The sequence below is a fragment of the Diadema antillarum genome, unplaced genomic scaffold, assembly GCF_040938485.1.
Source record: "Diadema antillarum isolate AM-2024a unplaced genomic scaffold, OU_Dant_1.0 seq00001453_RagTag, whole genome shotgun sequence".
In the NCBI taxonomy this organism is placed as follows: Eukaryota; Metazoa; Echinodermata; class Echinoidea; order Diadematoida; family Diadematidae; genus Diadema; species Diadema antillarum.
Genome location: NW_027272199.1, coordinates 11,488 through 24,996, shown reverse-complemented (window position 1 = coordinate 24,996; position 13,509 = coordinate 11,488). Strand labels below are relative to the sequence as shown.

The following is a 13,509-nucleotide window of genomic DNA, read 5'->3' as shown; positions in this document are numbered from 1 at the left end:
CGTACCCGCCTGCTCCCCGCCCGATCTCTACAGCAAGTAGCTTCTCATTCGCTGCCCAATTTCGTATAGATTCTAACCACTGTCTCGCAAATTCGCAACTTACAATTAACCTACAAGAACGTGGTACTGCCCCGGGCCCCAGTTACTGTCTGCACAAATATCTGCGAGTTTTCAACATACGGGTGAACGCCACGCACGCCGACCAGTGGGCGTGGATCAGCGGCCAGGAAGATGTCTTCGAAGGGCGCCAGAGTAGCGGGAACAGATGGTAGTGATTATCAGCATAGAGAGCAAGTTGCATCACAATACAAGATAAGGTGATTCATCTAAACCTGAACTGTGTTTACGACATAAATTACAGCTGGTGATCTGAATGCATGATACTCATGAATTAGATTATTAGTTCCTCTTTTCTCCTTTATTCTTTTAATCTTTCTTTCTTCTCTACTACTAGTACTAGGGTCTACTCTAGCTTGACCTGTCATTTCAAATCTTTGTGTTGATACTAATATTTACTAACAAAAGTGATATAAAATTACATATAAACAAGTTAGAAATCTACATAACGTTAGACCTATACCTATTGACTGTACTACTGTACTGACTCTGACTGCTACATGCTGTCTTTTGTACTTCCAGAGCTGGTCTCTGCGTACCAAGTCTCAAGCATTTAAAATTTAGGGTCTGTCTCACGATCTCACGCATGGCACCCATTTTTCTGACGCAGCAGGAGTAGACTCTATAGCTTAAAAGATTAAAGTGAGAGTTGCAATTGAAGGCATATTTCCCTTTTGTCTTTCAAAATAAGTAAAAAATAGTCACTTAAGTATGCACCAGCTTGCACCATTAAGAGCTAAAAATTGAAAAACCTCCCTACCGTGGGAGGGCAACACCCCCCTCCCACACCTTCCCCTCTCTCAGTCGCTTCGCTCCCTCGCTCATGCACATGCGCACGCGCCGAGATGCTGAGTCATGAAAATCTCACTCATAAAAATTTTTTGAACTTGGCATCTATGTACTTCTACTTCTACTACTTCTATATGGTGCTTCTCATCAAAGCCTGTACGCAGCAACTGGATGAGGGTTCGTGGTGGTGCTTCAGACAGTGGATGTCATTTGTGCTTTGTGCTCTTTCAAATGTATAGATTACAGGTGCTCACTGTGCAAGTAAAAACAAATCTCTGCCATGCTTAGCTTAGTTGGCTTCTATGGCTCTCTTGAACTGCTCAACAGAGGGCAGTTCAATGATGTGTTGAGGAAGCCTTTCCCAGTCTCTGATTGTCCTTGGGGAAAAAAAAAAACTGTATTTGTAGGCATCCAAGGTAGAGCCGGTTCTCATAAACGTTGATGTTGGCTACTTCGTGTTGTTCTTTGTCTATGTTTGAGGTAGTGTGGTATACAACGTAGGTACTGCGCTTTGGTTGTTTGTTGCCTGGTAGAAGGTGGTGAGTCGAGCTTCTTTTCTTCTGTCTTCTAGGGTAGGGAGACAGATAAATTTACTTTCCCTCACCATAGCTGTGACACTGGCCTCTCTCTGCAGTTCCCACATACAAAGCAAACAGCTCTTCTTTGAATTTTCTCCAGCAGGTCTGTTTGGTTTTGCTTGTAGGGGTCCCATACTGTTCATGCATACTCTAACTGTGATCGAACCGGGTACTAGGGTTATGTAGGCTAATTTCTTGATGTCGGTAGAACATTTCCAAAGGTTTCTCCGCAAGAATTGTACTGTACGGTACTGCTGTAGTGTCAGTAGGTACAAATGGTAGGCCCCACCACTGTGTGTCCGTACTTAGTAAATACGGAGATGGCGGCGGCATGCCTCTTTGAATTATACTCATGAATTCAGCCCCACCGTGTGGCATTCAACAGTACATAAAAGCACGAAGGTGGGGCTTTCTTCCACAGCTACAGCTTGTAGTGTAATACTCGTGAATGCGGCCCCACCAAACGGCGTTTACACGAGATTGATACAGCGGCGGGGCTGATTTCCACAGCATAGCAACTTTCGTCCTTCCTTTCTCCCGTTTTTTTCTCTGTTCTTTCTTTCCTTTCTCCCGATCATTTTCGGAAAGACTTCCTAATGTCCCTTGACTAATTTAACCATAAATACAACCCTAACCTAAACCTAGAACCTAAGCTTGCTTGCTAACGCACGGATGCATGCGTACTGCGGTGGGGCTGATTTCATGCTTTTTGCCAGTAATGGGACCCTACATATTCCATTATTCACTGAATTTGTAAATCGTTCATTACTAGTCCAATGAAACCTCCTGTGTACTGTAGTGAAGAGTCTATGTAACATGTAAGAAGTTAGAGTCTATGTCATGATGTGACTACAAAAACCGAAGTGCCAGCTGCTTTTAGGTTTTACTTTGCACGTGTGTACTGTACATTGGTATATCAATGCTCAATTACAAGATGTCGACACTGGTGGTGATGGCTGGTTAGTCCTTGTTGCTGCCAAAACTCAAGCCTGGTACAATAAACCATAAGTTACGCTCAGACGACAAGCCTTAACCTCAAGGTTAGGAAACCTCGTAGTTAGGGACCGTGTAGACGCACTCGTAGTTAGCTAACCTCGAGGTTAGCTCGATGTTAAGAGCCACGAGATATCTCAGGGTTAGCGCTCTGACCATGAGCCGCGGCGGGTCCCGACTCGTAGTTAAGCACTGTGTGGACACAAAAATCAACGAACTCAAAGGGGCAGGAGTTTAACCTTGAGGTTTCCTAATCTCGAGGTTAAGCTTCGTTGTGTGGACACACGTCAAAGTTAGGGGGCAAGAGCTTAACCTCGAGGTTAGGGCTTGTTGTCTGAACGTAACTATTGAAGTGTAGATACAAGGACCTGCAAAATGTTTATGTCTACCTCCATATTCCAATATTTATGTAAATAAAAAAATGCTTTCAAATTATTTTGGCATCTTTTCTCTGTATCTGGATGGATATGAAATGGTACAAGCTTGAAGATGAGGCCGAGTTTGCCTGTCGCCCAATTTAGCCAATTGGGATGCTATCATTTTGTTGAGTGGATTTGGCCTCACGACAAGCATTCTTCAACAGATGGTTAAACAAATGAGTGGCCTGGTTTAATACCAATAGCATGATAATCCCGAACAAAAGATCAAGATTAAGTGATTGAATATATGGCATACATTATACATTGTGTAGGTCCAAGGATTGGTCCACCCATTCAAGAACCAAGAACATTCTTCAAGCTTGAATGTTCATGTGAAATCTTTTATGTACACATTTATGTATGCAGGCAGAATATATCCTTTCAAACAGTAATAGTGTATGTCATGTTATGATTAATGACCCCAAAGTTGAATGTTGGAAATGGGCAATGATACAATCACATGCTTGTAGAAATACTTGGTACATCATTTAGATCATTTATTCCAAGGAAGGCCTGATATACTCTGTACAAGTTGTCTCGCAGGAAACATACAGGTGGATAAGGCTGTGACTTGACTAACAGTAAGTGCATTTTGAACTTTCTCTCCACAGTGCACAGTTGAAGTCTACATTCCGAACATGTGTCCTGCTCAACATTGCCATCGTCTTGGTCCAGGTCGCCGCCCTGGCAGCTGCCCGCCTCAGCCTCTTTGAGTCGGCCTCGGACTTCCACCCCGTCTACTGGCAGTACACGTGGATGGGAACCGGTGTGCTCTCCCTCATCGGACTTCAGGCGCTGAGAAAGAACCAGGTCTGGATGCTGAGCCTGCACAACAACGGTCTGATGATGTTTGGCCTTGGAGGCCTCTTCTTCGGGCTGGTAGCCCAGTACTCATCCTACCAGAGGTACCTCATCACGGGAGAGATGAGACGCCTCGCTGATGTGCCGGTGTTTCTAATTTGGATCGCGGTGTTCATCCCAGTGGCAATTCTTTACATCGTAACCATGTATTACTCAGTAAAACTTCAGAGAGCTTGGGATGTCAGGAAGACAAGGTGAAAGTAATATTCTGTCTCATTTAAAGCAAATGTCAGTAAAGTGAACTTTCAAAAGCAGAGCTATGTCATTGACACTTGAAGACCATTTATGACAGTGAACATCTCAACAGGAGCATTTGTTTGGCTCCACTTCCGTTTAGTGTAAAATTTGTATTTTCGGTAGAAATATATTGTGCAAAAAAAAAAGTCTCTTTCTGTATTACAGATCATACAATAAGCACTTACATTAGTCAACCTTTAAAGGAAAACAAAACATTCCACACCCCCAGAGGTCAGCAATGTCTACTGTACCACTGTTTGATGTTTTGTTACGGGATTCCTGTGCTGTGTTTTATTGAGTATGACACACACTCTTGCCCATGAAGTCATACACATGTTCCCTCATGCAAGCTACAAGTACTGTATTCGCCATATATTTAGCGAGTCTAAATTTTCGCGAATCGGGACTTCCTGACGATTTCGCGAGTGGTTAGATTCACGATCGTTGAGTACTGTATCGAATGGAGAAATGTAATATTTACGGTGTGCGTCACATTCATGTCGGGATAAGAGTCAATATTTTTGCTTGTCTTTAATTTTGTGAATAACACCTGACTCATGAAATTCGTGAAATATTTGGCGTATACACATTTACAATATTTGTTACTGTTCATTTAACACATGTTTTTAATACCCTTTTGGCCACTATGTATAATTTAGATGCATGTTGTGTCATGAATTACATGTACACAGTACGTAATCATCGTATAAAGATTGTGTTTGCACAATTGTGTGCAGTGCCAGGCTCTATCTCAGAGTTACATTGCATGAAATTGTACATGTGAGGTAAATACCAATGATCTGTAGAATGGCTGTAGCTCATGATCTCTTATTTCGTACTGGAGATTGGTTTAACTGCACCCTATGTCAGTGTCATTTTGAATGCACTGGAGGTTCTTCTTCATTTCAGGCAAGAGAGATTTTCAACCCCACCCCCCAAAAAAGAGAAATGCACTTGTACTTTTTTTTTTTGGGGGGGGGGGTGGGGGTATTATAGTGTTTGGTGTATTGATGGACTGACACATATGACACAAACATTTAAAATGGAATGGTTGCAAACAGACATTGCTGATCACAAAGGATGATTTGATTCTACCAGCAACCTTATTTTCAAAGGGTTCTTCTTCTGTGTGCCCCCCCCCCCCCCCATCCCAGATTTGTTCAATATTTTGTCAGTTGCCAGCCTACAGTATGTTTGTGTTTTGTGATTGTTCTAGTGTAGTATCTTGGGCTTGTGGCTCACGGATGGCAAACATATCAGTATGCAGAAACAAAACATGTTTTACAACTGCAGGAAATTGCCTAAAATACAGCTGTAATAGTTTTTAATGGTTTGCTCATCTGCTTTGTCAAATATATGCAGTTTTCACAAAAAAAATTGTCTATTTAAGATCATGACACTCTCTATTATGTACAGATTATTTGCTTATTCATTGATTAATCTGAAGTTATTTTGTACTTCCCTTTGCCCGTATATGTACAAGGTGATGATGTGACCTACTGTAGTTGTGTTTTAGTGTATGTCTGCCTTAAATCTGCCATAATCATGGTAAGTTTTCAGAAACTCGCCCCATTTCTTTTTGTCATGACAGATTTTAAAAAAAATACAAAAGGGAAGGATATTGCTCGTTGTAAAGTACATGATATGTTTCGAAATGAACCATCAATTCATTGCCCTGCTGAAGATTTCATTGGATTGAAACATGCAACTTCATATCAAATAGTACACATCTGGAGAATTCAAACATATCTCATTGGTTGCAGAGTGGCTAAGTTTTCCCTATTGTGCAGGAGGTTGCCTGAAAACTTTATCTTCATTTATCCCGTGAAGAGAACAAAAAAGCCCCTCACTGATTTGGGAAATGTTTTCATGTCGTGAGATGTGTGGGATATGCTTAATGATCTTCTGATTTCTCTTGAAGATTACCTTGATTTTGATTTGTTAATGTAGGCAGCCTTGTGTTAAAGTCATGTTTTTAGCTTTGCCTCCAAGAGAGAATCAGGCCTCGGGCATCATTTTTTGTTTTTCTGTCAGGACCACCGTACTCAAAGAGAAAAAGTTTTATTGCAACTGATTAACAAATCACCCTACATCAGCGTAAATAAGCACAGAATTGATCAGTGTTTTAGTATATGTACTAGCCATGACAAAAGAATTTGTCAATCGGTTTCAATAAAAACAACTTGATGGAAGAATTTCATCAATTTTGAGAAAGAGTTTTCCTTTTCACCCTTGACAGAAACCACACAAAGGTTGTTTCAGTCCTTTTCTGCAATTAATCCTCGTAATGTAAAGAAATAATTGTGGACATTTTTTGTGAACAGAAACATTTAGAGATGGAATCAAGCTTCATGTTACTCTGATCATTCAGATGATAAAGAATTCTGAATAAAACAGAATAAACTGCACTGGACAGCACCATTTTAGATTATATTTCACAACAGATGCGTAATCACCCTAATTCATGGAACAAATTCATCATGGCTGAATGCTGAGGTGACATACATGTGTATTGTGGCTAATAATTCATTTTTAGGGCATATATGGTGGGGTGAGAATGATAAGGGTGTTAAGGTTCCTCAAACATGGCTTTAGTGGCAACTTAACTCGTTTAGGACGGACTGATTTTGCTATAACAAGTACACAAGTGTACATTGTATTTTTCATACACACATGCCCGAGTATTCTTGGTACTCATCTTCAACGGGTGAACGCCCTTGTCATTCTCAACCGACGATATAGTCCAGATTGGTGTAGTTATGACAGAGTATGTTACATATACAAGTGTAAGTAGTAGCCATACCCATGCAACAATTCACAATAACATTGCATGACATTGCATATGTATGGGGGGGGGGGGGGGAGAAGTCTTGTACCAATTTTCTCAGTAAAAAAAAATCAGTTTCTGAATACTACTGTACATAATCTAAAATTTCAGTTTCATAGGTAATATCCATGATTTCATTTTGATGAGACACAACCTGCCTCTTGCTTCCTTAAATTGTGAGATTGTGGAATTGGTACATATGATTTACATTTATTGCAATCACATTGTGAAAATTGGAAGATAATGAGTTGACAAAAGCAATCTATATTTGATCATAACATTGATATGTGATAGAACTGAGAAGTGAAATAGAATAATGCACAATCATAATACATCAAATCAGTCTGTGATGAACAAGAAAATATATCGATACTTAAGAGAGAGGAGAGAGAAGGAAAGATTAAATAAAAGTATACCGTACATATGAATGTGTGTATTTGGGTGTGGTGTATGTGTCAATTTTGTATGTGGATGTGTCTCTGTGTTGGGTTGTGGCACTTTATTTGTGATTGCATGACTCTGTGTGTAGAACATGTATGACTCTTAAAATTTATTCAGTTGAAAAAAAAAATAGATCAGAATGTGTTGTGGTGGAATAATATCACAAAAATGTCTTAGGGAACATCAGGTTTATAAGATTATGTTCACCGGTGCATGAATATTCAATTTTGATACAATAAAGTTAAGAGGAAAGTGAAGAGATATAAAGAGGCACCATTCAGAGAAAGTGTCTAGATTTTTTTTTTATTGGTGCTAATATCTCTTATGATCTCTGATGATTTGCATACTACATTGTATAAAGTATTTTGTGTCAAAATGCACTGCCTTGTGTGATCAGAATGTATCTAAAAAGAAATTATATTTTGCCAGTGGAGTACATGTATATTGTATTTCATCACTGCAAAGGCAGAGCCAGTCCTCACACCGCCCCCCCCCCCCCCCCGTGTTTTGGATGAAACTCATTTTATGTTCATTGATCCATGCAAAATGTCTAAGTTTTCTTCTTCTCCAATACTGTCCTACACCCCTATGCAGGGGCCAACCTAGTCTAGCTTCTGGACTCTTTTTACTCGTAGCCGTGATTGTACGCGACAAGCCGTATGAGGGCGTGACACCCGAGGATTGCGATACCCGAGAAACGTTGGGCGCGCAGTCTCTCGATTATCGCAATCAGAAAATTTGCGCCCTCTCTTGGTCGCACCAAGGAAAAGGGGACGGAGCCCAGACTACCTCTGAACCCCCCCCCCCCCCCCCCCCAAGATGGTCTCTTCCCACCTCCCTGTTCAGACAGTGGCGTACCGTGGGTCAAGACATTGGGGGAGGGGGAAGGGGGCAACTCGTATGTGTGTGTGCGCGTGTGTGCGTGGCTGTCAGTCTGCATAACGGAATGTGAATATACATTCAACAGCGCAGTCACTGACCTACATTGTAAGTTTTCCTTACATGGATTATGGAATGACGGTGTGAAACGACAAATTACTGGCAGAAACATCAGGAGAATTTCATAACAATTAAATGCGAGCGAGCGGAGCGAGCTAGCTTGAAAATTTTGACATTTCACAGTCCCGAAACTGCTGTGTGTAGCTATATTTTTTCGCTTTTGGAATTTCTGGGCGCAACTGCTGGCAATTACTGGCAGCAACGTCAAGAGAATGGCATAACGATTACATGCGAGCGAGCGGAGCGATCGAGCTTGAAAATTTTAACATTTACAGTCCCAAAACTGCCGTTTGTAGCCATATTTTTTCGCTTTGGAAATTAAGGGGGAGAAGCACCGGGCGCAACTGCTGGCAATTACTGGCAGTAACATTAGGAGAATGGTATAACGAGTTGAGAGAGCGAGCTTGACATTTTTGACATTTTTTTTTTTTTGACATTTTACAGTCCATAAACTGCCGTTTGTAGCTATCTTTTCTTTTCGCTTTGGATTTTTTTTTTTTTTTTTTGGGGGGGGGGGGGGGGGGGGGGGACGCCCGGTGCGCCGGTGTCGGTTTATGATCATGACTGGGGGAGGTATGACCAACGAGGTGGCGTCGAAGTGACCAAGCGGGGGAAGGATGTCCAAAATCTGCACTTTAGAGCATCCCCCTATTGTGCGTGTTTGTGTGTGTGTGTGTTTGTGTGTGTGTGTGTGTGTGTGTGTTTGTGTGTGTATTATAATTATACATCGAAAAGTTAGGAAATAGCCCAGGTCAAGTCTTGTTATTGGCAATGCAAGGCATTTTATATAGACTAGTATGTAAAGCAACATTGCAACATCAATGGTCTAGCTTTGATATAACGAAGCGTAAGGTACAAAGGTGTACATTCTACATTGCGCAATATTGCATCGACTCTTTTTGCCGTTCGGATGTTCTGAGTACACTGCGCACATCCTGCTTAAATTCAGAATGCCAACCAGGAATCACGGTGAATCACAACCTTTTGTCGGCTCCGGGCTTTTTGAACAATGTTTCACACTACATACCTACCTATACCTATACACATATACCTCTTTATATGGTTAAAAGAAATCTTAGAAACATATCTTATTTCTTGATCATCCTTTCATGTCGATTTCAAAAGCAGTTTACTAACCCTTGAATAACCATTTTGGTAAGTATTTTTTGCTTATTTTTATTTTTTTTTCCAGCGGATTCTCCCGCCCCCTGTCGTTAAGCCACTGGTTTAAGAACCTTACCTGATCAAGATTCAAGATTCAAGTCATTTATTATAATGCACCAAGGCATAAAAATATTCTCAACAGTCTCCATCTCAAAATTCCACATAAAGGAAAATAAATGAATAAATAAATAAATATATATATATATATATATATATATATATATATATATATATATAAACATACATAAATGAAAGGCAAGTAGCATAAAACTAAACAAAGTACATCAAATACGCGTATTCTAATCATTAACATATTGCACTTGATCGGACCTCCTTTTCTGAATTCTGTCTGTTTATACTGAGCTTAAAGGCTGCTCGAGGCTGCTATAGGAGGCTTCAGAACCCCCTTTTTCCTCAGTATAGACGGGGTATGAGTCTTCATGTGAAGCTTCAGCTTTGTCTTGATTTGCCTGAACTATGATTGGTCTATGCCCGGGATAGTCTGGGTTCTGTCCCTTTGTGCGATATTTTCAAACGAATAGAGAAATTATCGGATTGCGATAATCATGAGACAGTGCGCCCAACTCTCGCTTATCGCCGTTCTCGACGTATAGAATCCTCGCGTACCATGCCCTCTTACGGCGTGTCGCGCACTATCGAAGTACACTGAACAACCGCTACAAGTAAAAAAAAAAAAAAAGTCCAGAAGCTAAACTAGACCCGTAACCCCTGGATTCTAGAATGTTCTGTGACCGCCTTTGGCAATACGCGTGTATTGCGTAAGTGCAGAATCCCCAATCCAGCGAGTGCGACAGAATATCATGCTGATACAGAGTATATTAAGAGATTTCACTCCCCTGGAGCCGCATCACTGGTCACCAGACTGCCTTCTACCCGTTCGCTCGAATTTATCGTTGTTCACAAAAACTTAATGCTATTGTATGACGGTTTCAAAATAATATTATACAGTAAAACAAAATTCGATGTTTTGTGCTACTTCTAATGCTGATGTGGAGGTATCCTGCAACTGCAGCATTTTCACTCTCTGATTCACAGATGGATGAAACCATCGCTCAAGGGTTTGCTGGCAATTCTGACAACGGAATTGGAGACAGCGTCGCTCCATCGCTATCGTCATCGTCATCGTCATCACATCACCACAGAACGGGATCCTCGAGATCCTCCACATCGGGTGTCTCTTCCCATCACTCCAACTCGACGTTGACATCTGGCACCGGCCATCAAGGTAAGGGGACCTCAACTCGAGTCCTTATACGATAGTACACAAAAAGAAGGATTGAGGAACCATCCATGGATCGCTTGGCCGTAAGCTATGACGAACAAGTGCTTGAACAGTGCATCAAATACTTCGATACCTAAGCAATTTAGTTTGAAAATACGACAAGAAGGAAACATATGTCCGTACTCTTCTAAACAGAAATTGAAACTTATAGTTACGTTTGATCGCAAAGTGTTTTGGACCGAGTCACACTGAATGTATCAGATTTTAATAGGATAAGCTTTATAATGGATGAATATAGGGAATATCGATGAAGACTATTTCATTTGCTTGTAGAATGAAAACAGCATGCATTAATCGTCTAAAATCAAGGTGGTTTTTATTTTTCCAGTTTATTCTTGTCGGCAATGTGTTAACTTAATCATAAAATATAATACAACAGAACTCCAGATCATATACCATGCTGTTAATGCCAAACAGTTTATAATTTACATTGGGCAGAAATTTTCTGGCACCCTACCCCCTTTTTTATCTGAAAAGATTCAGATTAAGTTTATTTCAGCTGTTTGTAGAATAAAAACAACATACAATAGTAAAGAAAAAAAAGAAAAGAAGAAATGAATGCAAGAAAAGAAACGAAGGTAGGATACCCAAAATTTTCTGTGCTCTGTGATTAAACTGTTGGTATTAACAGCATGTTACATTTCTTGATTTCTGTTCTCCTATTATAAATGATATCATTTTACCAACACGTGCATGGATATTATGATATAATTTTATAAATACGTGTATGGATGTTTTATAGCGGCGGGCCTGCAAGGATCTTACGGATTCCTCTCCTGGTCTCATATAGGGGGTTATAGACGGACTAGTAATGTGTCATACGCCTGTTTTGGATGTCGATATCGGGAATCCCAATTTGCAGCAAAACAGACAGTTGGCATCTGTTCATCTGCATCGTCATCGTTATCACATGGCCACAGAACAGGATTCCATGATGACGACATAATTATCTTCGACATCGAGAGTCTTCTCTGATGCCACGAATTCAACGTTAACACCTGGCAAAGGCCAAGGCAAGTCTTACTGAACCTCATCTCCTTCTTAACTATACTACAGGAGAGAAGTGTGTTGCATGAAGGATTGTTTGATGAAGTAAATGAGGGAGAAATGTTTACTATAACACTATAGTAGTAGTAGTAGTAGTAGTAGTAGTAGTAATAATAATAATAATAATTGATATGATTCATATAGCGCCAAATCCACTCTGTAGAGTGCTCTAAGCGCAGAAGGCAGAGAAAGTGAAGGAGCTAAAGAACATACAAAATTCAAAATAATGAGTAATCAAATTAAAGGAGGCGGGACTGCATGAAGAACAATTTTTTATGGCTGAAGGTAAGTTATTCCATAAGGTGGGAGCAGCATGTCCAAAGGCACGTGTGCCCCATATTGTAGTCAATCTTGGAATCATAAGAGAACCGGAGTTGGATGAACGTAGAGATCTAGTAGGGATGTAATTCTCGCTATCGCCAATGACGTAAAAAGTACCCGGATGTTGATTTGAGCGTCATTTACGGTGCATTATGGGATAGCCCGGTAGCAAAGTCACTTCCGTTCGTACGCGCGTGATACGTGACTAATGCTATTTACACACACAAGCGACTGTATTCTACGTGTACTTCCGGTTTTCTCGACTTGAATTACAGCTTTAATATGATTTGAAATTTCTCCATTCTTAAGAAATTGCTGTTAATACGACTATTGGTTGTTGCTGCGAAGCTGCCATGTGTTGTTCGCACGACAATAAATGAAAAATATCTGCAGAAATAGGACCCTTACTGGCATGCGGGACGTGACGTGGCCGCGTGGGTGAAGTTTGCGGGTGACTCCACAGCGCAGTACGTGCACACGCGACTTTAGTATGTATTATAGTAGCACTAGGTAGTAGGCCTAGTGCCTACGTACATTGTACGTACTTACAGTACTTGGAAGAAATTGCTTCGGAGACAGGATAAGTTCGAGATCACTGTTCGTTCCCGATTTTGTTCGCGACATTTCGACAGAGAACAAATAAAAAAAAAAGAGAGATGGGCATTCCATGACGATTATACTGTATATCCAGGTGGGTGAATATTTTCCAGCATATTTTCAGCGTATGCAGAGATGACTGATCTGTGATGTACGCCGTACCGGTATGTGTTAGCTTATGCGCTGCGTGCAGTGAGTGGTGCATGCTAGCAAGGCCGGCCGCCGGCGGCGGCGGGGACTACAGTGTACGAGTATGACAGGCCTGGCCACTCGCTGGCTCGGGCGGTACAGCGGCCTATGTATGGTAGGTGTCCAACCTACCGACCGGGTCCATAACGACCGGCCGCGCATTATAATGGCATTGCGCGTACAGAAAGAAAATGTACGCATGGGACTACGCGCAACGGTGTTCGATTCTTCACTGGGCTACGCTACCGAGTAAAATGTGGCGAAAACAACTAAGTATTCCCTCTAAATTACCGAAATTTAGCAAAATCGAGTAAGGTTTATCGTGTAACTACATATAACTAGGCCTACCTTTGCTGACTCGTTGTTAGATGTATATAGAGTATCCTTCCGTAATAAATTTGACGATTTTGACCGCAAAATTGTCACCGCCGCTTGTACGATCGTGCACACACGTTACACATATACATGACATAAACATTTTGTCGCCCGCTACGACCGTACGAGTTGATGCAGAAACGAGAAATGAATGTGAAACAACAAACCGACTCATCTAATTTATTTCAATTACGATGAAAAGTTTCCTAATGAAAATCAAGTCAAATTCATCAAACAGTCCTTCAAAAGTAA

At 41.0% G+C, this 13,509-nt stretch overlaps 1 protein-coding gene across 1 annotated transcript; it reads left to right on the top strand.

Moving 5' to 3' along the window:
* LOC139709591 (protein jagunal homolog 1-like) lies at positions 1-4,490 on the top strand. The gene is made up of 2 exons (XM_071621553.1): positions 1-317; positions 3,508-4,490. The coding sequence occupies exons 1-2, from the start codon at positions 232-234 to the stop codon at positions 3,953-3,955; spliced, it is 534 nt and encodes a 177-aa protein (XP_071477654.1). The 5' UTR covers positions 1-231; the 3' UTR covers positions 3,956-4,490.
* Positions 4,491-13,509: the final 9,019 nt, after the last annotated feature.